The sequence below is a fragment of the Copadichromis virginalis genome, linkage group LG15 (genome assembly GCF_057382275.1).
Source record: "Copadichromis virginalis isolate Kocher_CV1m ecotype Utaka linkage group LG15, C_Virginalis_male_GT1.1, whole genome shotgun sequence".
Taxonomy (NCBI): domain Eukaryota; kingdom Metazoa; phylum Chordata; class Actinopteri; order Cichliformes; family Cichlidae; genus Copadichromis; species Copadichromis virginalis.
Window position 1 is genome coordinate 18591914 of NC_140632.1, and position 25674 is coordinate 18617587.

At 41.4% G+C, this 25674-nt stretch overlaps 1 protein-coding gene and 4 non-coding genes across 5 annotated transcripts; all 5 read left to right on the forward strand.

The window, feature by feature from the left end:
- Positions 1 to 226: 226 nt before the first annotated feature.
- tmem214 (transmembrane protein 214) lies at positions 227 to 15757 on the forward strand. Its single transcript, XM_085432322.1, has 17 exons — positions 227 to 515; positions 8311 to 8504; positions 8714 to 8864; positions 8960 to 9094; positions 9941 to 10023; positions 10274 to 10379; positions 10813 to 10894; positions 11056 to 11157; positions 11298 to 11439; positions 11634 to 11725; positions 11847 to 11895; positions 12074 to 12181; positions 12694 to 12811; positions 12894 to 12990; positions 13303 to 13471; positions 13734 to 13885; positions 14729 to 15757. Exons 1-17 carry the CDS (start codon positions 362 to 364, stop codon positions 14856 to 14858), a joined length of 2064 nt encoding a protein of 687 aa, XP_085288448.1. The 5' UTR covers positions 227 to 361; the 3' UTR covers positions 14859 to 15757.
- Positions 15758 to 16140: 383 nt separating this feature from the next.
- On the forward strand, positions 16141 to 16228 carry trnay-gua (transfer RNA tyrosine (anticodon GUA)). The gene is given in 2 exon segments: positions 16141 to 16177; positions 16193 to 16228. It is a non-coding gene; the product is annotated as a tRNA-Tyr (tRNA).
- A 184-nt stretch (positions 16229 to 16412) lies between these two features.
- Positions 16413 to 16485, forward strand: trnaa-agc (transfer RNA alanine (anticodon AGC)). The gene has a single exon. It is a non-coding gene; the product is annotated as a tRNA-Ala (tRNA).
- Positions 16486 to 17151: 666 nt separating this feature from the next.
- Positions 17152 to 17224, forward strand: trnaa-agc (transfer RNA alanine (anticodon AGC)). Its single transcript has one exon. It is a non-coding gene; the product is annotated as a tRNA-Ala (tRNA).
- Positions 17225 to 19708: 2484 nt separating this feature from the next.
- Positions 19709 to 19781, forward strand: trnaa-agc (transfer RNA alanine (anticodon AGC)). Its single transcript has one exon. It is a non-coding gene; the product is annotated as a tRNA-Ala (tRNA).
- The last annotated feature ends 5893 nt before the right edge of the window (positions 19782 to 25674 follow it).

Sequence of the window (25674 nt, forward strand, 5' to 3'; positions counted from 1 at the left end):
TTGCTGTTTATTTTACAATAAATTGTAGATTTTTTAAAATGTATTTTATTTTTTTAAAACCGAACTCGTATTATTGTTGTATTTAGTTGTGTTTAAAATGAATCGGGGTCGTCTATGATTCCGTCTTGAAGACGCGTTTAATAAATTCCGTGTTTAAACTTGTTCCGTTCGGCTACGAACACGAAAGTTAACGGTCCAAACACATCACTCTGACGTCATGCCGACATAGAGACGTGGCACGCGGACGGTTAAACGCTCAGAGCAGTTTACGCAACGTCCTCTCGTTCATTCAGCAGAAGGGAGGAAGGAGGCAGGAAGTCACGGTACCCGAACTAATAACAGCCCATCTGGACCCGGAGACATGGCTTCAAATAACGGCTCGGTCGGAAAATGGGAGGTGGTGAAGAAAGGCAAGAAAAATAGCAACAACTCCGGCGGAGGAGGCAAGGTAGCGGCCGACAAGAAAGCCAGCGGAGAAAGGAAAGCCCTGGGCGAATCTAACCAGCCGTCCAGACGTAAGTGAACACGGCCCACTGCTAGCTGCTGAAGCTCAACTTCACGCAGCATTACTTCCTGGTATTAATTTTATCTCACACCGTCTGCAGTTTTACCAGCTCAGCTCTGAGTGGCTCTACCTTAAGTCCGTGTGTCGGCGTGAATTTTAAACTACTAGCTGAGCGGCCTTTGTGCTTCGTGCGGCTAGTTAGCTCGTTAGCAGTGTCAACAAAGTGAACGTCAGCACTGAGAGAGTGTCAGCATGTGTGAGACGCTTTTTGACCTTTGACCTCCCTTCAGCTGCTCTTTCGAACGAGCCTGAAGGTGTTTTTGTCATCTTGGAGCTGATCGGTATGACGTTAAGCAGCATTAGTTTGTTTTTACCTCGCCTACAGTGATGGCTGTCATTTCTCTGGGGGTAAATATTTAACAACGTGGCCATTTAAATCTTATGCTACACGTTTAGCCATGGTTTTACTTCAGCTTTATGCCTCATAAACAGTTATCACTGCTATTATCATCGTTTATATAAATAGATTAAACTCGTTACTCTATTTTGTTATTACTTCTGACTTTATTTTCTTACTTATTTAGAAGGACTCCTATTAGTAACAATACAACTTACTGTTCCTGTTTACCTATAATCCTCGAGGTGATCAGTGTCCGAGTTATATTTTTGTTTGAGCCTTCTGGTGTAAAGGGCAAGTTTTTTATAAATCAGAAGATGTAGGGTACTTTTATGAGTGATCTTTGAAAAATCAGAAACCTGGATGAGCTTTTCAATTCCAATTTCACCTTTAAGAAACCCGGCCACCCAGTCCTGCTTCTATCATCTAAACAATATTGCAAGGATACAACAATACTGACACTCCAGCTGTCACTTACGCTTTTCTTTCCTCTATTTAAATTGTTGTCATGCACTTTTAATATGTTTCAATCAGAAATAAGGGTCTGAGTACCCCTAAGTGCACTACATATGGTACACTGTTGTTTAGCTTGTGTCTTGGTGTTCTGTCCTTGGGATGAACCGGTCTTTGAAAGTGATGCTGGATCTGAAGTGCATTGGGATGCTATGCTTGGAGAAAATGCTTGTTCTTCTTTACTTTGAACTGCATACGTTGTTTCTACAGTAAATGATAACCACAGTGAAAACAAATAATATAAATAATATAAATAGCTAATTTTGATTTTTAAAAATGTTTTTCTGCTAATAACTTTTTATCGAGTAAAGTTTACTCAGGTTTTTACTTATGTCTTCTGATCAAACATGGAGTGAAGATTCTATTGACATTCCTCACATGAATAAAGTCACTGGAGTGTTGGATCTCAAACTTGTCCTCCTTTTAATACTATCAGTGGCAGCAGGAGAATTCTCATTGTTAACCAGAAATGTCAAAGTTGGAATTAGAGCAGGGCGATATGGCCAAAAATATTTATCACGATATATATTTGAAAATTTGCGATAACGATATAACTGACGATATAATTGATGCGAGACAAAATACAACTCCACAACATTACTAGCGCAAAAAGACAACCTTCCATTTATTTTCACTTAAACAAGAAGCTGGTTTTTATGTACATTAAAGCTTTATAAAAATGTAACAGTGCAAATGCAAATTCCTTGCTGAAAGTTTAACCAAAAGGCATTTCCAGTAGAAATGGGCTGACATATCCTGAGCATAACCATGTATAATATCCACTGAAGTTAAAAAGAGGTGCTTTGCAACATTAAACTGCAGTGTGCAGTATGTATTTTTCGGACCATAAGGTGCACGGGATTATAAGGCACATTAAGCGAAACAAAGCAGTCAGATAAATCAAACTTTATTCAACTCATTCTTCTTGCTTCCTCCACTTCTGTACCATTGATTCATTAATGTTGAATTCTCTGGCAGCTGCTCTATTCCCATGTTGTTGCAGTATATTAATGACTAACCTCGTATTGTGGATGGATTATCTCAGTTGTTCTCCTGACTGAAGTTTGGTCCGTTTACAGCATCCTGCCATGCGACTGAATTTGTCTCTAACTATCAGGAACCTTAACGTTAACTTTTATAAGTGGAAAAGTGTTAGTGTTCATCCTCCAGCTTCACTGTTTATGTTATGCTAACATAGCTGTGTCACTAGCGATCACGTAGCACATCATTATATACCAGCTAGCCCAACTTCAGTAACCCTACAAACGTCACTGCTGTTTAGTTTCCTGTCTTCATTTATGTTGGAAGTGATAGCAGAGCTGTACGTTTGAATTTTTTCAGAAATCTCTCAGTCAGAACATGCAATATCATGCTTAGGTAACTAGCGAAACTAGCGAGCTAACTTCCGCTAGCTTCCTGCTAACTTCTAACTCGTTAAATGTAATAAATTTTGTTTTCATGGATGCCTGGAAGTTAAACTTCATAGTTACACCTGGTAAAGCAGCAATGCTGATCGTTCTATTAAAGATGTAAGAATTTAGACAGTTTTTAACTCTGTGATGCTGCAGTGTTGTTTGACCTGAAGTATACGGAGTTTAGGACACAGATTACTCCCAGATTTAAGAGCATCTTAGTCCGACAAATACGACAATAACGACAGCCGCTTGCATGTTCTGCAAAAAAATGTGCTTTGTCGTGTATCTGACGGACAAACACCAAACCAGTTCCACATCACTGAAGTTGCACCATTTTTTACAAACCAATTCTGGTTCATTTGTTTCACTCAACAATCGGCCATGTGCGTATGAAAACAAAGGCACTGCGCATGCGCGTTTTACTCATATTCTATCGCGATATTTCATTTTCCTATCGTTGCCTAACATTATACCGGTATTACCGTGAACGGTATAATATGGCCCAGCCCTAGTTGGAATAAGGTGCTAAACTCAGTAGTTTGATTTACACCTTTAAAAATTGGAAAATGAAACCTAATTCGGTAACGTTGCTATGACAAGTTTAGACGTGCAGTTAGGTGATATTAATACTGAATTACCAGCAGCTTCAATCTACCACATTGCTGAAACATTATGTCAACCTAATGATGTTTTGTTTTTACTGAGTATGAAGCCCATACTGAAGCTGGAGCTCCTAATCTACTTATTCATTTTTTTCTGCCATGTTTTAAGAACCAGAATTAATTTGTGTTTTATCAAATCTTACGTACCAAACAAACCCTGCTGTTCCCTCTGTTTAGAGTCCCGCCCGGTGTCTCCTACTATGTCAAAGACTGACAAACACCATAGTTATCTTTATCTGTGTTAGAAATTACTCTTCACAAGGTCAACATATTATTTACTGACCTCTGATCAATTTCTACCCTTAAATTGACCAAAATACTTTCTGTTCACTAAATCTAGCAATAGCAGCTTGAAGAGGCTTCACTGAGTCTTTTGATTTTTGGATGATCATCACAAAATGATTATATCTCACTTTGCTGGAGCTGTTTGTTTCTGCTTCATTTTTATCACTGAATCTTACTGTCCAAAGTCTGATCACTGTGGCTGATTCAGTGGGGAAGTGGTGTAAAGCTTTAGTCTAAAGCTTATAAGAAATAAACCTGATCTGTTTAGTAAATGAACTCTCCAACACTTTATGTGAATCATTTTATTAACACAAACAACATAATCACACATTCAGAAAGATATTTTGCCAAATCTCAGTTTGTTTCTTAAAGGCTTTCATCAGGACTTGATCATGAGGCTGTTACTTTTGGGTCTGTGGTTTTGACACATAAAACTGGAGGATTTTTTTTTTTTTTAAACTTTAGCCTGGAGGGATTACGTATGTGGTTGAGCAAGAAAAGTGTTGCAGCAAAATCAGGCATTATGTAAGTGTTCAACAGATAAGAGCGTGAAGCTTGGATCACAGAGAAGAGTGGTAAATGTCTCTGCCTTTGCTGTTTGCATTATTTAAAAAGCCCTTTAAATCAGTGATGTTTATGATTGGGCGTACCTGGCCAGCGACTGCAGATGGGAATTAGCTAGTAGATAAATCTGGTACAAGACATCTTTTCTCTTATGAGGTCAGTGTTTTGGTCCCTGACAAATAAAGAACTGCTTGTATGATAACCATGCTCGGCTTTTTGTTCCCACATGTCTAAACATGTGAGAACCACAAAGCTTGAATTTAAGGAAGCTTAAAAACATCATCTCAGCTATTATTGGCTTTTAGTGGCCCGTGGATTAGGGCAGTAAAATTTGTTCTTTTTGGTATTTTGTCTTGATAGAAACTATAATCTGAAAGCTGTCACACGTTAATGATTTCTGCTAATATGCTTCTTGTAGTAAATTACACCAAAATGATCCCAAAAACTGTTGTTTCTTTGAGATGGTTTTAAATAGTTTCATAAAACTGAGATGAAAAATCTACTATCAAAATGACTAGGGAGTCTGACTGTAGACAGTAAAATGTGAGATCCTGTTAGTTGTTTCACAGTGGAGCTTTTGAGCCCACTCATAATACTACAGCTTATAGCTGCCTACCCCGCACCAGCCTCGAATGTAAAGCATAGGGTGAATGACTGCTGGAAGTCATAGATGTTACATTTAGGCTTATGTTTGAAATACTAATTACATTGCAGTGTTTCCCACTAATAGAATTTACTCAAGCGACACACTCAAAGATTTGAGTCATGAAAATATATTCTTCGCTCTTATTTTGAAAGTTTAGCTAGCTCTGATCCATCACATGTTTTGCGATTTGCTGGCTTTGTTGTCAGTTCTCTCCTTGAAATCTTTCAGCTATCTGGAGTCCTTCGTCTCAGTCAGGCTAATTTTAACACCACCATCTTGGGCTTCAGCTGGAGACATTAGTCCTCTCTCTGCTGTGGAGAACCCACATAAGATCCAGAACTAGAACCTGCAGCAGGTGAAGAACTGGTCACTACGCTGAGCTGACAGAGTTTGGAGAGCGGAAAAAGGACTGCTGTCATCAGCAGCAGTCCAGTGTGAGGAAGTTACTAGAGAGCCAGCAGCACAGTCTTGTGACAGTTCATGAAATGGTCACAACATTTAATCTGTGGATTCATATTTTGGGCTCTCTCTCGTACTGACTTGTATTCATGTACACAAAAAATGAAAAGAATATTCCCAGTTTCAAAGAGGGGAAAAAGGTGACATTTAGGCTACGTTCACACTGCAGGCGAAAGCGCATCAAATCCGATTATTTTTAAAAAAAATTTTTTTTTTAACCCTATGCGACCCATATCCGATCATGGTATGACAGTGTGAACGGCACAAATCCAATATTTTCAAATTCGATCTGGGTCACTTTCGTATGTGGTACTGAATCCGATACATATCCGATGTTTTAGAAAGCGACTGCTGTGTGAATGGTCATGTCGCATTAAATCCGTCTTTTACGTCACTGACACAAGACAGACGCCAATTATCAGCGCCAGAGAAGCGCCCGAGAAGACATCGCGAATACTTCCTGGCCATCCAGTGTAGATGTCAGTGAACCTGTGGGGAAGACAACGTTGGAGAGCGTTTGCTGTCACATTTTTCTTTGTAGTGTGAACAAGCAGACAAAAAAAAATCGGAATTGAGCATTAACACCTGCACCTTAGAGAGAGCGGGGGTTGAATAATTTTACTGCTCACACCAGAGACCAGTTCGAGTCCCACATGGGAAACATTTTTACACTTCAGTTGGATTATATTAATTGTGTTATTTAATTATTTTCAGAGCTCAATGTTCGTCCAACTCCCTAATCTCAGAAACATACAGATAAAAATTGAAGATACGGCATGATTCATTCAGAAAAATAAATGTTTAGTATGTTAAACCTTCTGTAATCCAACCTTCAAGTTAAATTTTATTAGCTTTTTGCTTCTTATTGCTCTAAAACTTTAGAATGCCTTCCCTCTTTGCTGAGCGAAGTCAGTCACCCATGCTTGTAAAGCTTGTACACAAGAATTTCACTCGCATGTTCTGTACCAGTGTACCTGCACATGTGATGTAACAATAAAAGTGACTTGATTTGATTTTGATCAGGACACATCTGTCTTTGTTTTGAACTGTTTGTCATTTACAAGGACTGCTGGTATTTCCCTAAGTCTGCAGTCATGTGCTTCTTTTTTTTAAAACGGATGTTAATTGGTTGGTTTTAAGGAAACCAACCACTTCGCTTAAAGTTCCCTGTTCACTTAGACTTTAAGTGATTATCCACTGCAGACAATAGTGCACAAGGTCCCAGATAAGGTTGCAAGGATTTCTGAGTCATATGATGCCATGAGAAAAGACATTTCAAGCTCCACATTTTGTTAAAACCTCGATAATTAACCAGAGAGTCTACTGTTTCAGCAGAATCATTCCATGAAACATCAGTTTCATCAACCTCCCCCACCCACCATCACCCTCTCAGAATCAGCTGATTTATTTATTGGGTGCAAAAACATTGGTATATTTGTTGAAGCCTTGCATAATTTCACCTCTATATTAATGTATTTTCAGAGTTATAGGTCTGTGGTGGGCTGAAATTCAGTGTTTATTTTTTTTAAATTTAGTTTTATTTATTTTCCAGTATTTTTAGGCCTCATACAAATTTGTTTTTGTTTTTCATTTCCCAGCTGAAAAAATACAGATGAAACTGCCATGCAGGCCACAAGAAAACAGCTGAGCACTAGATACCAAAGATTACAAGACTGTAAATATAGACAGGTCTTTCCATGCCTTGATCCTAAAGCTTTGATAGTGGTAACTTTCCTCCCTGACTTGAAAAATGCTATAACAATCTTTACAGTTTCAGTGATCAACACACACAAGCACACATTCATGCAGCATTTGATTGCATACTATGCAGCTCTTCTACTATCACACACACTCACATGCCTGTTAAACCTCTTCATATGTTTCTCTCGTTATATTTTGAGCTTCTCTGTAAAACATGGCACACTCATGTTTGAGACTAAAAATAGAGACATGCTGACTCTAAATCCACATGTGTGACTAAAGCTTGATTTGGTTCAGTCCAACTTCTATTTTTCTCATGAAAAAGCACAGCCGCTCAGTTATGATCACAGATAGAGTTTAAAAAGGAGCTCCATTCTGAAACGGAGTACAGGAAAGAGATAGCACTGTGACTGACACGATGGCCTGAGTTGGAGTGAAGGAAAACATTTTTCTAGAGCCAACAGAAGCAGCCCATATTACTGTGATCACTATAAATGCTTCATAGGTCAAAGGCCAATTTGAGTCGTTCGTCAAATCACCTCATTAACCACCTTAAATTTAAAGAAAAGTGATCTTAGTTCCTGCCATCCACCCCTGGTGTGTTTTGCACACAAAATGACAAAATGATTGATCACCAACAGAGTAAAAACTGGTAAGCAGTTAAATTGCTCTCTGATTTCCCCACAGTGTGTAAAGGTGTCAGATTTATTCCAAGCTGCAGGTATTTGATGGGAAATGAATAAAAGCAGAACAGGGTCAATTTCAATGTATTGCCACTTTCAGCCAGTGAGAGAGCTTTGACATCTTATAAATACAATTACTTGTTATTGCCTTTATAAAACATTGCAAATAAGTATTGATTTAATATCAAAGTACAGGCTCTAAAAAAAATAAGGCGTTCTTAACTTTGTATAGGTCCTCAAAACTGTTTACCAGAAACACACAAGGGGGAGAGCTGGAATGCTGTTGGTGCTTAACTCCAGTCCTTTGTGAATTGTATTGAGTGTGCCACAAATATTCCTTTGGGTAACAGCCCATTACACAAGGCGTGGAGGGAGGGCAGAAGGGGGTAAGCAAGACGCTGAGGAGAGTAACTTGATTTTTAGGACTCAGGATAGAGGAGTCACTGCATTTCACTGCAGCTGCTTTGTTTTGTCCTTCAGCGCCCGTGAAGATGTCAGAGAGTCTGTATGACAGCTTGGAGAAGGTGGGAAAGAAGCAGAACAAGGAGCAGGTTCCTCCACCATCCGAGCCTCAAAACAAGAAGCCCTCATCAAGTAAACCACCCAAGAAGTCGTATTCGAGCAATACAGCCTCTCCCACAACTTACAAAACCCTCGAGGAGGCGTTCAAAGCGGTCAGTAAGAGACATTTTCTTAAGTTGACTGATATTAAACTCAATGGAAATTTAGTGAAAGAAATGACCCGAAATGATCTCTAAACAAAGCAGCATTGTTACATCTTCAAAGCCAACTGTCACATGCTGAAACCGATCTAGCCTTTGCTTGGAGGGTGTGTTCTTTTTGAGACTCCAGTGCTGATATTTTTCTCTTGTCCTGTCTTCAGCTGGATGTTGCAGACCTGAAGCAGCAGTTGGCTCGCAGTCAGACCCTGTTTCCAGAAAACCCTTCGGTTTGGATCAAAGATCTGGCTGGATACCTCAACCTCCATTTAACTGCCCAGGACACGGAGCCCACACTCAGCAGCCACCCTTATGGTCAGGCAGACTCTTATTTTGATATGCCCATTTATTTATCGTGCGGTTAAAGCATTTCAATACTTAAGTCTTCCTGTTTGTCTTTTCTGTCCCAGACTACCCATACTGCCTTACAGGAAAAGAGCTGAGGGGCGTGATCAAAGGCCTCATCGGACGTTGCAGCAGCGCTCTGCCAGATTTCTTCGACCACTGTGTTTACACTATGCTCAGGGAGTTGGACAGGCAGTCAGGTAAACCCAGGAGAACCTCTTACATCCTTTTATTGATGCGACTTTACTCAGTAGAACATTAACAGACAGGGAAAAATGCGCCAAGATACCAAAGCTGCAGAAATCTCAATAATAAACTTAAATGTTCTGTAAGTTGAAATAATATTCTGATTGAATATAAAACGTTACATATGAACCAAATAAATACATGCAAATAAACAAGGGGGTAAATAGGTGGGGGGGATGTTTATGCCCAGGTTAGTGGTTGTCTTTGACCATAAAAACCATATCACCTCAATGGCAGCACAGATAGAAGTGAAGAGAAGGCCAGGTGGTGGACATACTTGACAAAGCCCACAAGGTAGCGACAGGCCTGAAGCCAACATCTGAAAGCAGATGAGATGAGAGACCCTGAAAGAAAGGCAGCTGCAGGCAATCATTATGTTCCTTCCTTGTATTCACTTTCAAAAAGCTTTTGTTGTGTCTAGATTCATCTATTGATCTAGATTGATCTTTGCACGAGCTAAACTAAACAAGCTTTTAGCGAGGAGCAAAAGTGCACTGCTGTGAAAGAAAGTGATGTGTCTTGTGGTGTGACTGTCTTGGCAGTCAGGGGACAAAAAACAGCAAAGATCACTGTTATGGTTCAACGCTAGGGTGGGGTCAAAACCCATCATGACTCAAACCTCAAATTACCAGTGTTTACCTTTTACCAAACTTTAACCAAGAGCAGTCAGCAAGGTCACCAGGATGCCTCATGAAATAAAGATTTTACCCAAGCATTGTTTCAGTTTTTAGTTAAAATTCATAAAGCAGAAAAAGAAGCCGAAAGTACCAATACCTAAAGCTTATTGTTTTTATTTCCAGGAGAACCTCTACATGGCTACAGAGTTTGCATTCAGGCAGTCCTGCAGGACAAACCCAAAATAGCCACCCAAAATCTGCCAGAGGTGAGTGTGTGACTGTCACTCCGGCAAATAATCAGCAGCTTTGCTACTCTTGTCCTGCTCTGCATGTTATTACACTAAAAGCTCAAGCTATATTTTTCCTAACTTTTCTGGACATGTGTAATATTATCAAATTATGTATTATATTTTCAAACTGGTAGTTTCAGAGGGGGTATTGCTGGATTTGTCTGTTTGAATAATTTTGCATTATTATATTGTAAAACTCTCCCTTCTTCTTGTTCCTTTTCTGCAGTATTTGGAAATGTTGCGGTCAGTTCAGAATCGTCCAGTAAAGTGTTTGACCATCATGTGGGCTCTGGGCCAAGCAGGATTTTATGATCTCAGCCAGGGTCTAAGAGGTAATAAACACTTTTACACAGAGGCACACAATAATTTCAATATTTTACATTACCGCATATCCATAAAGCCCAAAACTGCTCTGAACAAGTAGGCATTTGCCCAGTATTAGTCCAGATCTGTCTGTTTTCCCCTTTCTCCCACTTTCCCAACAATGTGTGAACACAGACATTCTGGGTTGGGGTTCACTGAAGCAACAGAGCACATTAGAGCAGTAATATTCCCCCCTGATAGCTGCTGGTGCTCCAAGTGTTATTAGTTAGTGTGACTATATTAAATGTTTACAGTGCAAAATTGCAATGAAAGTTAGGGGGAAATGGTGTCTAAAATTACTGATTTAGTACAAAATCATACCCAAAGTGTGATTAAATATATTTATTTTCACTTTAACAGAAGAAAAGCTTCCTAAACTAAAGAAAATGTTATTTGTTTCAGTGTGGCTGGGCATCATGCTCCCTGTGCTGGGAGTGAAGTCTCTGTCCTCATATGCCATCGCCTATCTGGAGAGACTTCTCTCGTAAGTCTGACTCAGAAATCCATGAAATTTCTCAAATTTCTTCATCTTCCAGACACTTCCTTTCCATTCATTTGTAGTACTTGAACTATTAAGATCATTAACAGTGATACCTTTAATTTGAATGTCATGGATATTTCAACATACTTTAATTCTTTTCCCAGACTTCATTCAAACCTGACAAAAGGATTTGGTATTATGGGTCCGAAAGAGTTCTTTCCTTTGCTCGATTTTGCTTTCATGCCAAAGAACGCCCTGTCACCAAGGTAAATGTAAACCAGTGCAAACACAGACCAACAGCAAGACATATCAGACTGTTCATAATCTCTGTTTAGAAATAAAAGCATTGCAAAAATGTTATCTGCGTTCTGAGTCCTAATATATTTTTTTCTGTTTTTTATTACAGTCTGCAGGAGCAGCTGAGGCGTTTGTATCCTCGACTGAAGGTCCTCGCATTTGGTGCCAAGCCAGAGAACACGTTGCACACGTACCTGCCGTCATTTCTGTCCAGAGCCACGCCACACTGTCCTGACGACATGAAGAGGGAGGTGAGACCCACAATTCTGTATACATTACTGCTGCTACTGTACTGTTACAGCAGCCATCACAACACGATCTTTGACAAAAGTGATTAAATAAAGCAGAACTGCTCAATAAAATTGTGTTCTCACTAAACGATGTCAAAGAATACATTATGAGTAAAATGATAAAAATTAACCGCATTGTCTTCTGCTTCTTGCAGCTGCTCAGCAGTATGACTGAGTGTCTGTGTGTTGATGTTCAGAGTTTAGGAGTGTGGAGGCAGCTCTACACCAAACACCTACCCCAGTCCAGGTAACCTGTGGACCATTTATTTTTTTGTCTTTTTATTTATGATCACATCTCCACATAAGGTAAACTGTACAAATGAAGATGATTTCAAACTGATTTCAGACTCACTGCTTTCTTTCCTCAGTTTGCTTTTGAACCACTTATTAAAGTCCTGGAACATCCTTCCACCAAAGGTACAAGTGCTGTCACAATGTCTGTTGGCTCATAAACCAAACGCACCTCCCAGGGATACTGTTATTTAAACATCAAAGCCTGTGTAATCTGATTAATAATGCAGTTTTAATGTAACTTGTATTTTTATTGTCTTTTAATCCCATCACTGTGTTTTACTTGGACTTTTTTTGTTTTTAGCTTCGGAAGAACCTCGAGGAAACGATCCAGTCTTTTAGAGTGACCAACGAAGAAATGAGAGACACCATTGAATCTCATGACCTTCAGGAGTGCAACAGCCTGTGCCAGGTGAGCAACTCGGCCTGTTCATGTTTGTTTAAAAGGAAACTCGCGATTTCAAAAAAGTCTGGGTTAGACACGAAGATAGTGTAAATATTAAATCATGAAGCACCTCTACAATATGAAAGTGAGCAATATTTATAAAGTGCTGACAGAAGGCATAAAAAGCCTAAAAAATTAAGATATACATTTAGGAACTAAAACTAAAGGAATGAAGAGAAGAATATTAAATTGAAAGCTTATTAAAGAGATCAGTAGTGTTGTGCTATTGGAACGACTGTTTTGGGACTTACTGGGTAGTTTCCAAGCATCAAGGGCAGAGTTACTGAACTGGAGAACCTGGTGAGTTGCAGATGGGAGTACTGGAGAGATGAATGCATGAATGAGCATGTGCAACTCCTCTTTAAAAACTTCTTCTGACATTATCCCTGCTTCTTGGGCAACAACTAGAGATGTATGGAATCATAAAGCTAACAGTTGGATTATGAACCTTATTTGACATGTGCTTTGTGTTTCTCCAGAATCTGCAGGTAAAGATGCGTGGTCACGGGTTCCCCTGGTCCAAGCTGCTCCTGGTTCTGCTCGTGTTCGTTGCCGGCTTCATCGCCCACGACGTCAGATCAAACGGCTCTGTCGCAGGTCTGTCAGAGTGCCGTTTACTCACCATATTCGCCTATCTTTGTATCTGTGGCCTACTCATTGTGTTTATATTACGTTTCAGATTCCATCACAGCCAGGTATCTGCACTCCTCAGGGATCACAGCTGTATCTCAGCAGGCCTGGAGCAAAATAACAGTCTACTCAAAGCAGGGCTTCAGGTACGATCATTTCTAGTCAACAGAGCCGACACTTAAAAATGATCCCTAAAATCTAAAACAAGCTTCTGACTCACTTCCTGATAACGCTCAGGCACACAGTGTTTTATTCCCTGTGGTTTGTTGGCTTTTATTTAGAATTCTATATTAATATAGATTTATTAGATTAACCTGCTGTTCTGCCATAAAATTATTTGCTTTTAAAAAGAAAATTTTAAAAAATGTATGACTTTTTCTTTTCTTCCATTTTTCCTCTAATGAAGATTGCAGTTATGATCATTATTGTCTGTATTGTGTGTTTTGTATTTTCTGTAGCTGGTTGGAGACAAACACTCCTTATTATTACTCTGAGTGTGTCCGGGTTTTGGGTCCAGTAATGGAACAAGGTTTGGAAAAGGCAAAGTCAGCAGCTGTCTTCATCTCTGAAAACACCTCACGGTTTATTGTCTGGGTTAAAGAAACCACACCTCTTGTCATAGAATGGGTAAGGCCATGGCTACAGCTCCACCTGACCTTAAACATTTAAATGTTGAAGTACAATTGTTCTTTTTGGGGGGGGGGGCTGAAGCACAGCTTTCTGGGTGTATATTAAACAGTCCAGCTGGATTATCATTTCATCCTTTTGTGGATTTATTTGTGTTTATACTGTGTCACTTTTCCCCCTTAATTAAAATTTTGAGCATTACATAAGAAACTACCAGATAACTACCAGTCTGACTCTGATTGTGTTGCATGTCTTTGTCCAGGTGAACACCAACACCCCAGAGAGTGTGTTCCAGGCTCTGGCATATTTGAAGGAGCTCCTCATCTTCCTACATCAAAACTACATCCTGCCAGCGCTGGCGTACACATCTAACCTGCTACAGAGAGCATGGGCCAACTTAGAGGACTCTTGCAAGTCAGTACTAACAGCAGCTCTTTAACAGTTAATCTTTATTACTGCATGCCCGAGTGTGGGGCAGTTAAACCGGCTGAGACTGGTTTCACAAAGATGTATTTGGTCTGTGGGGTTAAACAAGAAGAACAGCACAGCTTGTATTAGAATAATCTGACTAAAACGAAGACACCTTACCTCTGGGCTGACTAACTATAAGAATCTGTGGCACTGCTGCAACAATGATTTAACTATGAAGCCCTCGTTATGGTGCTTGTTGGGATGAAACGTGATTCACCTTTACTTATTGCTGTGTTTTATTGAAGCCATTGAGAAATGCGTGCAGGTTACCAGTTGCACTGACAGATGTAGTGACATGCCAGTTTATCCTGCTGGAGTTTGGACCTCGTTCCTATTTGTTCTTTAAAGGGAGTCGCTCACCAGAAGTTTGGCAGATCTTTGTAGGCTTTGTCTGTGTACGTTTCTCCTATTTGCACAGTACCGTCACAGCACCACACACATTTCACTTCTCAGCAGTGTGTTCTTCTTCTGTTTACTGGAGCCAGGTAGTTGCACCCAGTTGATAAACAATTGGACTATTTTCTCCATTCATTCATCCTCTGACAACTGTCCAGGTCTCGGTTGTGAGGGCAGCAGTCTAAAGCAGAGATGCATCAGCGGCCTTTTCCTTGGCTGTTGATAACCTCTGAGGTGATTGACAGATGAACTCTGTAATGATCTGTCAATCAGTTATGAGTAGTGTAGTAGACAAATGTGTTTGTTTGTATTGTTTAAAAGGAACTAAAAGCATCATTAAAGCTGCAGTGAGTGATTTTTTTTTATTTTTTTTTATTTTCTCTGTTGCAGTGGGGAGGTGTCTGTATCATGTCTGCAGGGCCACGCCTTGTCCTTTACCAACTCGACGTGGCAGCTTCTCCAACACACGACCTCGGCAATCAAGACATGGGCCCAGGATTTGCTCACTCGAGCGGGATAACGCAATACACACACAATATGCACACAGGAAGCTAAACACACCAACACACACACTCTGGCCCAGCGTGAGTCTGTCATGTCCTTTGTGACACAAGTGGATGCCGCAGGGTCAGAGGGAAACGAGCTCACTCAAAAAAAGACCCTTTTTGTCTCTTGTTTTGGTTAAATTTTAAAATCAGTTTGGTGTTGTTTAGATGTTTGTTTTTTTTCTATCAGCCTTTTTGTCACTGCTGGATACGGAGGTTGTACCCTTCTTTCTCTCTCCCTGAGTTTTATACTGCAAATTTCAGCCACTGCTTGAGCCTCTGGGTTAGGCAGGTTCTGTAATTTATAGAAAATATAGGTTTGTAGATGATTTATAAAAGTTTTTATTTAAATATAATTAAAAAAAAGTGTTGTGAAAGTTGGTAAAGGCAGGGAACATGTCAGAAACGTCTCCAAGCCACTGAAAACCTCATCAGAGGGTCAAGTCATCTTTAACACCTGGTCCTGTGTGTGCAAACCCCTTGTCAAACCTAACTAGGGAGTTGTGTCTCTGGGCGGATTTGCTCGTCCAGAGCACGGTCGTAAACACAGTCTTTTCACATCAGTCCAGAAGAAAAAATCTGTGTGTCTTGTCTCTGCTGTTTTGTTTCTGTCCCGTTTTCTAATGCTTCACCTACCAGCAGAAGCTTCTCGCCCGAGCTGCGAGAAGCACCGACATCATGTACCTGAAGGTCAATGCGTTTCTGTGTTTGTGTCTGCGTGGATCAGTGATGCCAGCATTGTCATCCTGTATGCTGTAATCTGAGAAATGACATTTTACTTAACTAACCCCCCAGCCTGTAAACAAGATGATATGGAAGAGACCAATGTCTTACTTTGTAATGTAAATGATTTGTAATAAAGACTCCAACCCCACTGCAGTGTTTTTATCAGCTGATTTACCCGAGTGTGCCACAAGCTACACAGCAAATAATAGAAACCACCTTGTTAACAGTTGTCTTGTCATGACTTGGGGCTTTGCCCTCAAACTTCAATTTTGCTTGTGTATGTTCTTATTAAAATATAATTATTAGATATGTGTATTCAGGGTCATCGTAAGAAGAAACAAATTTGTCTCACCACGTTTTAATATAGATCAAGATGAGAAGAGTACACTGGGAATGTATTTTTAGTCAAGTGTCGCTGACTCAGCAGTCCTCTTAAAAACGTATCTTGCCCCAGTAAATCAATGCTTTCCTCTCGCATGCTTAGTAGCGCTGCCGCTTATAGAGAAACACTGTGGGAAGCTGATACCATCCCCTTCGATAGCTCAGTTGGTAGAGCGGAGGACTGTAGAGGAGTGCGATAGACATCCTTAGGTCGCTGGTTCAAATCCGGCTCGAAGGAGGTGACACTTTTTTTTCTTCTTCTTTCACGGTGTTCAAGCGCAACGATCGAATACAGATTACATGGTAGATACGGTTCATCAGCCGAACCAGCACCATTGCCAGCAAACCAACAGGCTCTGTTGGCTATAGCCCAACTCGATTACATAGATATACTTTATCAGGTTGCGAGGCAGCGCACATAAGGGGGATTAGCTCAAATGGTAGAGCGCTCGCTTAGCATGCGAGAGGTAGCGGGATCGATGCCCGCATCCTCCAAAGTTTTGTGTCTCGTCGGTTGGCGTGAGTTTGTTTTAACTCTCAAGTTGCAAAATGCAACCAACCAGACCAATTAGAAAATATGGTTATTTTAAAAATTGGTAATTTTTGGGGGGGAGCTGAGACACAAAACATAAAGAAGATGCCAATGTCACATTTACATTTTCACGAAAGTTTTTGCGACGAATTTCACTGAAATCAATTCGTTCGACACTTCAAACTTAGGCAGTCTTTGTATAAGCTATTATAGGTCCCTGCTGTCAACACGTTATCACCTTCAAAGCCTAACATTTTAAGCTAGGTGACAAATCGTCGATATCTTACGCTTCCGGGGACCCAACATCAGCAAACAAGAGAACCGTTTGGAATGAATATACGCATGTACACTCGTTTTACTTACATCTCTTTGGTAAACACTATATAACATGCTGGTTAATGTTAGGGATAAGATTATGGTTAGGGTTTGGGATACGGCTAGGACTGGAGTACATGGCTGGAACATGTATTACCTCGGGAGCGTTATTGTACTGGATTTCATTGATAACCCGGCGCGTAGCATAAGAACGCGGAAGCTCACCTGTCGCGCTCCTCCGGAACATCGCAGGACTTGACAAATCGTCAGCATATCACGGGTTGGTACTGCGAACGGGCTCCTTCTGAAGCGTAGGGGGATTAGCTCAAATGGTAGAGCGCTCGCTTAGCATGCGAGAGGTAGCGGGATCGATGCCCGCATCCTCCAAACTTTTTTCTGATGAGTTAAAATATTTTAAATAGAGCATTTTAAATATCCATGTGATTTAAAACTGTTTATTGTTTATGGAGAGTAATACATTTTAAGAGTACCGGGTAAATCTGTAAAGCAAACAGGAACTGATTGATTAATGATTATTTCTTTATGGCAGTGTATATTAATGAAATATGAAGTTGATATAAACAGAACTTTAAATAAATCACCCTAATTAGTAGAATGAAGAAACGACCTGAAATAGAGAATAAACTTATTTGAATGTTTATGACTCCCCGATAGCCGTAGATGTGTCTGTGCTGCCGCCTGGAGGCACAAGAGAGAAGATACATCTGCAGCTTCAACGTTTTCTTTAACACTAATAACTATGGCAGAGCACTGAATGTATAGAAGGTGGAAAGAGAGGCATTACTATGAGATAACTGTGAGGTAGATTATTATCAATTGGTAAAAAGTGCAAATGTAATCAAGCGCACAATTAACAGGTTTTAGAGCTTTTTGTATTAAACTGTGTAAAAAGTTTACTTGCATTGACTTGATATTCTGTGCATGGCGTTTACAATGATTAAAAAGTTCATGTGAGAGACAAAACAGAAGACAAAGAAGTCCAGACGCTTTTTCTTTCCAAGCTCCTTAGACTACAATGACCTGGATGACTGAGAATCTTCACAGACAACAAGACAAGACGGTGCAACACTAGACAGAACAGGACAATACAGAGACAAGACAGTGCAATGGAAATGTGCAAAATACTAAGAATAATACTAAATACTAAAAAATTGTGCACCGAGGAAGCTATGTGAGAATGCTCTTTCTGGACTTCAGCTCAGCATTCAATCATATCATCCCGGAGATCCTGGTCCAGAAACTGTCTCACCTGGGACTCTCCACCCCCATCTGCCTCTGGATCAAGGACTTCCTGACAAATAGACCACAGTCTGTCAGACTCGGCCCCCACCGGTCCAGCACCATCACACTCAGCACCGGGTCTCCACAAGGATGTGTTTTGAGTCCCCTCCTGTTTACGCTCTACACATCCGACTGCTCCCCTACCCATCTCTCAAACACCATCATAAAGTTCGCGGATGACACCACAGTGGTTGGACTCATCTCAAGGGGGGATGAGTCGGACTACAGAGATGAGGTCAACAGACTGACTGAGTGGTGTTCAGTTAACAACCTCCAACTGAACACCACGAAAACTAAAGAACTTATCTTGGACTTCAGGAAGGGCAGAGCAGACCCGGCCCCACTTTACATTCACGGGAGCTGTGTGGAGAGGGTACACTCCATGAGGTTTCTGGGCGTGCAGATATCTGATGACCTCTCCTGGACTGCAAATACCACGGCGGTGGTAAAAAAGGCCCAGCAGCGTCTCCACTTTCTAAGAGTGCTCAGGAGGAACAACCTGGAGGAGAGGCTGCTGGTGACATTTTACAGAGCCACCATAGAGAGCATCCTAACGTACGGCATAACAACATGGTATGCAGGGTGCTCAAGCTGCGGACAGGAAAGTACTGCAGAGGGTCATCAACACAGCCCAGAAGATCACTGGCTGCTCTCTGCCCAGCCTGGAGGTCACTGCAAACTCTCGGTACCTCAGCAGAGCTGGCAATATCATCAATGACTACTCTCACCCCAGCAACCAACTGTTTGAACTATTACGGTCAGGCCGACAGTACAGGTCACATAAAACCAGGACAAACAGATTCAGGGATAGCTTCTTTCCCAGAGCTATCACCGTAGTAAATAAGCACAAAAACAATTGAACCTATTCCATACCGTCACTGTCATTATATTATGCTGCTATTCATACTGTCATTATATTAATGCTGCTATCCTGTATATATTGTACTTACTATTGTTTGAGTACTTACGATTGTTTTTTTGTACTTTTTATATTTTACATTTATATTTATTATTGAAACTTGCACCAAGGGAGTGGCACTCCAATTTCGTTGTACTCTGTACAATGACAATAAAGGCTATTCTATTCTATTCTATTCTATTCTATTCTATTCTATTCTAAAAGACACTTGGTGTCTGAAGCTGTGCGTGTGTGGAGGAGCAATCCCAGTTCAAGGTCCCCTATGTGTCTAGACTCAGCACTATACGGATGGACTCTCTAGTTTGATATTTATTAAAACAATGGAGGAGTGAACCAGTCACAATTAAACAAAGACTAATCCTAAACTAGATTTACTGCCTGCTTCTTTTGTTTTTCTTTTTAACTGCCTGGCTCTTTACTATCTCTTAAATCCCTGTGACTAGCTACCCCTACCAGACCTTACTGTTACTGGGCTTTCATTAGTCTGTCACAACACTCAGGAATGTATCCTTCACAGAAAAAAGCAACGTAATCTTTAGCCATCACCAATGGGCGATTGATATAGTCTGACAAATAATAACAAATGTGTCTTGATATTGTTTGAGTGGCACACGTCATTGCATTGTGATCGTGCTACAGTACAAGACACAGGGGGATTAGCTCAAATGGTAGAGCGCTCGCTTAGCATGCGAGAGGTAGCGGGATCGATGCCCGCATCCTCCAAAAGGCCGTAGCTTTATCATCAACACAAAAACATTTCCTTTCCACAATAAACAAATGTTCAACTGTGTTCCGTTACCCCTGGTTAAGTAAGGTTACACTGGAAGGTTGACACCAGGCGACTGTGGAATGGACTGTGCTGCATCACTGACTACAAGAAAGACAACACAGTCAGCCCACTGCATCTCTTGCAGACGAGCTTAACAACTTTGACGCAGACAACAGAGAGCAGATCCTCTACCCTCAGGAGGACAGTGAGGCTGCAACTTTAACTCCCAAAACAGAAGCTGTGAGATGGATCTTTAAAAAGGTCAATCCTCACAAAGCTCCAGGACCGGACGGCATCCCAGGCCGGCTACTCAGAGTGTGTGCAGAGGTGTTCACCAACATCTTCAACCTCTCCCTGAGGCAGTCAGTGGTCCCCACGTCCCTCAAAGCATCCACCATCATTCCCGTTCCCAAAAAATCAGTGGTCTCCTGTCTGAATGACTACCGTCCTGTTGCACTGACATCCGTCATCATGAAGTGCCTAGAGTGACTGGTCAAAGGTCACATCTGCTCCTCCCTCCCTGAAACACTGGACCCTCTTCAGTTTGCCTATCGGACAAACAGAGCCACAGAGGATGCCATCGCCCTGGCAACGCACACCACCCTCACTCACCTGGAAAAAGGGAATACATATGCAAGGATGCTCTTCATCGACTACAGCTCGGCATTTAACACCATCATCCCCTCAAAACTTGCCACGAAGCTCGTCAACCTTGGGCTGGAAACACCAACCTGCAGATGGATTCTAAACTTCCTCACAAACAAGCCCCAAGTGGTGAGAGTTGGTAAGCACACCTCCTCACCACTCATCCTAAACACAGGTACGCCACAGGGTTGTGTGCTTAGCCCCCTCCTATATTCCCTGTTCACACACGACTGTGTTGCTAAACACGAGTCCAACATCATCATCAAGTTTGCGGATGACACAACCATCATAGGCCTCATCACAGACAACGACGAGACGGCCTATAGAGAGGAGGTGATGACACTGCACGAGTGGTGTCTGGAAAATAACCTGACTCTCAACATCAGCAAAACTAGAGAAATGATAGTGGACTACCGAAAACGACCAGTCAGAGAACACCAGCCCATCCACATCAACGGTGTCAAGGTCGAAAGGGTCAGCAGCTTCAAGTTCCTTGGAGTCAACATCACCGAGTACTTCTCCTGGACCCAACATCGCCTCAAATGTTGGGTGTGCAATCGAGAGCTTGCTGACGAGCTGCATTACAGTTTGGTACGGAAGCTGCTCTACCAGCAGCCGTAAATCACTACAGAGGGTGGTGAAGGCAGCAGAGCACATCACTGGCATGAGGCTTCCTGCCATTCAGGACATTTATCTCCAGCGATGCCTCCGTAAAGCACACAGCATCATCAAGGACCACAGCCACCCAGCACATCAGCTGTTCTCCTTGTTACCATCTGGCAGACGTTACAGGAGCCTGTCTGCTCGGACTACAAGACTTAAAAACAGTTTTTACCACCAAGCCATACGACACCTCAACCACAACACTTAAACACACACAACACAGCACTCAGAAGCTACCCTGCAGCTTCACAAGTACTCTGTTAATCTGCACTGGTCACTTCACTTTATTGTTATTGATATTTATATTTAAAAGTGCAACACTGTAATTTTCTGCTGCTCATTCCTCCCGTCATATTTCTTTTCAAGATTTTCTTATTTAATCACTAGTGTACATATATTTATAGATACATATATATTTAGTCATCTTTTCTCTTTTACCATGTCTCTCTAATATTTTGCTCTTTACTATTTTCCTATTCTTTTTTTATTATTATTTTACTTTATTTTATTTTCTTCTACTGTATCATGCTGCTGAGTGACTGCTGCTCGTCAAACACATTTCATTGCAATGTTGACCCTGTGCTAACATATGCAAGTTAATAATAAAACTGAAAACTGAAGGAAATGCTATCCCAGTTCAAGGTCTACATGCAATTTGTTTAGACTCAGCTGTCACGGTCTGGCTGGCAGACCGTGGGGAAGTGGGGAAGGAGGACCCAGGCGCGGAGCTCAAAGTTCAAGCAGTGCGTTTATTTACAAAGTGAAAAACAACGTAGCAATAAATCCCCGTGTTCTCCCAGACTCCCGTGTCGTGTCTCCCCGTGAATATTCCGTGTTTCTGTGCTCTCCGCTCCCGTGTCAGCACCCCCCGGTGCTCGCTGCTCCCGTGTCTTCCACGCTCCTCCTGCGGGAAACAAAAGACGCAGCCGTCAGGACACATACAACTTGCGGGCATACACACACTAACTCGGTAACAGGACGACTAACGTGGAGTCTCATGCAATGATCCCGCGTCGGTGGGAGCTCCAAGACTCTCCTAAGTAGCTCCCCCGACGAGCCCTGATCAGCGGCAGGTGTGTGGCCAGTCCTTCCACAGGGCCACACCCCTCAGGCCTGCAGGTGGCTGAGCTCCATCCTCCAAGCATACCCGCAGACGTACACACACACACACACACACACACACACACACACACACCTACAAGCATGGAGAAGAGCAGCAGCAACACCAAAATACATATAATAATAATAATAATAATAATAATAATAATAATAATAATAATAATAATAAATAACTGCTCAGGGATCCTGGGTCGCCCAGTCCCAAGACCCTGACATCAGCACTGTGCTTATACTCCCTATATTGACATTTATCACCCTAAAACAATGGAGGAGTGAAATGGTCACTATTAAACAAAGACTTACCCTAAACTAGATTTACTGCCTGCTTCTTTTGTTTTTCTTTTTAACTGCCTGTCTCTTCAGAAATTGGCACATTGTTAGTACATCACCTGCTGAACTTTCCACTTCCATTGATGTCAATTTGCATCAGCCCTTAAATGCTGTTGGTACCTACTGTGTTATGGCCCACAATAAAGACTAAATGAAAAGAGTTACACCTTGGTTGGAAGGAGTCTGAGCTTCTAAAAGTGGGGAATTAGAATCTCTAAACAACAAATCAGAAAAGTTTGATTTTGCAGATTGAAAAGATTGATCCAATCACTCTGAAAAGACTTTCTAACAGGTCCTCTCCCTTTAATGTCTCACAAAAACTGAAAAACATCCCTGATCATCCTAAAATAATATCAGAAAGATGGCAACTTCTTCAGCAGTGACATGTGTAACTTGCAATCAGAGGGGGATTTGCTCAAATGGATTAGTGATCACTGTGAGACCTTGGGTCACCCTGTTTACATGCTTAACTTAATAACTAGAGGTGCAGTACTCTAATACAAGTCTTCTTTAGTGACCTTTAACTGATCACACATGCTGTGGTGTTGTAGAGCTGCAGATGCACAGAGCTGAGAACGGACACACGTGGGCTTTCCTTATGGAAATTATACTGGGATAGTTCCTCCTTTCAGTACGCCACAGTCAGTTGTTTCCTTTGGCGTTTTAAGACGAGAGTAGCATTCGTGTGATCAAACACCCGCATCCGTGGGGGATTAGTCCCAAACAATGGAGGAGTGAAACAGTCACTATTAAACAAAGACTTATCCTACACTAGGATGTATCCTACATGATGAGTCAAGGAGGCCATTTACGTGAAAAGGGAAAGACCATCTCTGAATCGAGGAGGGGGCCTAAGGGTACATCTTTCGCCATCTTACAATGCTGTGATTGTAGCCATTCCCCAACTCTCTGTGAATGGTACTCATGGACGTTGATCAGTGGTTGTTGATCAATGGTCATGAGAATTTGCATAATTGTGATGAAGGAACTGACCTCCCAGCCCATTGTTCCTTCAGTGGGCTGGTTTCAGTCATTATGCAAATGTACTGTTTATAAGATTTGGGGAAACCTGCAGTCAGCTGAGACTGAAGAAGTCACTTGGATGAGTGACGAAACGTTTCTCCCACAAAACACTACATCCAGATGAACAGAATCAACCTTTGGAGATTTACTTTCCTGGATGATTGAGGATGCATCAAGACTATCCCACACTAGATTTACTGCATAAATCAATGGCCTTTACAATATTTGAAAAGTTCATGTGACCAGGTACCCCTACTAGAACCTAAATGTCATGAAACTACTTTGGAAAGAGGAGCAATCCCAGTTCTAGGTTCATAAGCAAAGCCCTGGTGTGTCTGTACTCAGGACTGCATATGTGCAGCTCTGAAACACCACAGATCATGGGACATGTGTAAGCTGCAACCAGTGGGGGATTAGCTCAAATGGTAGAGTGCTTGCTTCGCATGCGAGAGGTAGTGGGATCGACGCCCACATCCTCCAAATGGGTGTTTCACTTTAAACCTCATCCTGAAAACATTTAATTTGCCGAGTGAACAAATCTCTTAATTCCCTGTGACTAGCTACCCCTACCAGACCTTACTGTTACTGGGCTTTCATTAGTCTGTCACGACACTCAGGAATGTATCCTTCACAGAAAAAAGCAACGTAATCTTTAGCCATCACCAATGGGCGATTGATATAGTCTGACAAATAATAACAAATGCGTCTTGACATTGTTTGAGTGGCACACATCATTGCATTGTGATTGTGCTACAGTACAAGACACAGGGGGATTAGCTCAAATGGTAGAGTGCTTGCTTAGCATGCGAGAGGTAGCGGGATCGATGCCCGCATCCTCCAAAAGGCAGCAGCTTTAAGCATCAACACAAAAACATTTCCTTTCCACAGTAAACAAATGTTCAACTGTGTTTTGTTACCCCTGGTTAAGTAAGGTTACACTGGAAGGAAATGCTATCTGCTGAACTTTCCACTTCCGGCCTGCAAGCATTGTGAGGGTCAAGTTTTTAGAAGTTCAGCTACTCTGCACCCATCTTGAAATTAACGTGAGTATCTTCAGGGCAGTTATTTTGAAGCATCATCTTAGTTAATGGTTCAGTTATCATGAAGACAACGTACAGACAATCCAGTCAATGCAGTATTTAAAAGTAGTTACTGTTTAGAAAGTGTTACTACATTTATGCCTGCTTCTCTTCAGCAGAGCTGGATGATAAAACTATGCAAAGTTAAATGTTTCTGTGTCGTTACAATCCCACTTGGAGGATGCGGGTATCGATCCCTGGGAGAATTTAAATTGTATCACTTTTGTAGCAACTCTGACAAAGGAATCATACCATATGTTAAAATGTATAGCTCTACAAAATACACACCAACTGAAAGATTCCTTTGATCGATTCCCGTAGGAGACACAAATCTTTTTGGGGTTGAGTCTATGGAAGTAAATCTACCTACTAAACAGCCAGAAGGGATGACCAACTTCTTGTGAGGTATTGAAGGGACATAGAGACAGCAGGGGAGACCCGAGGCGGCCGCAGGTCCGAGTGTCAGGTGAACTGAACTTCAGGTAAGAAGTTATGACCTGCAGTCTATCTGGGTCAGATATAAACCAAGTTTAGGTGCAGTTTATTTTCTTTATGCTGACTTTTTACAGTCATTTACAATAACTCTCGTACTGTGTACTAGCTAGCATGACGGAGTTTCTATACAGCATGGGTGCTATGATGTTACTGATAGTGAACTTTATTTTATTCATAAGGTTAGTTAGTAAAGTTGCCAACCATCCCGTAAAAAACGGAATCGTCCCGCATTCGGAGAAAATATTACGCGTTTCTTATTGAGCTGAAAAGGAACACAGTTTGTCCCGGACTTCAGCTAGAATGGAAAAAGACACAAAGCTGGATTTATTCTGCGTCTTTACGCTGTCAGCTGCCTCTTCTTCTCTCATTCTCTCCCCTTTCTCTCCTGTTGCTCCTTTGATCATGAAACTGATCAATGATCAGCTGATCGGCATTTCTCTCTTGTTTGTTTATCGCCCACTTTGCGTCAGAAAGAAGAAACCAGCCGATGTCG

Bases quoted from the DNA above. Each gene is read 5' to 3' on its own strand.
- tmem214 (XM_085432322.1), top strand. From the start codon at position 362: ATGGCTTCAAATAACGGCTCGGTCGGAAAATGGGAGGTGGTGAAGAAA. The intron at 12,991-13,302 runs GTACGATCATTT...TATTTTCTGTAG, and splicing joins TACTCAAAGCAGGGCTTCAG to CTGGTTGGAGACAAACACTC. The intron at 13,886-14,728 runs GTCAGTACTAAC...TCTCTGTTGCAG, and splicing joins AACTTAGAGGACTCTTGCAA to TGGGGAGGTGTCTGTATCAT.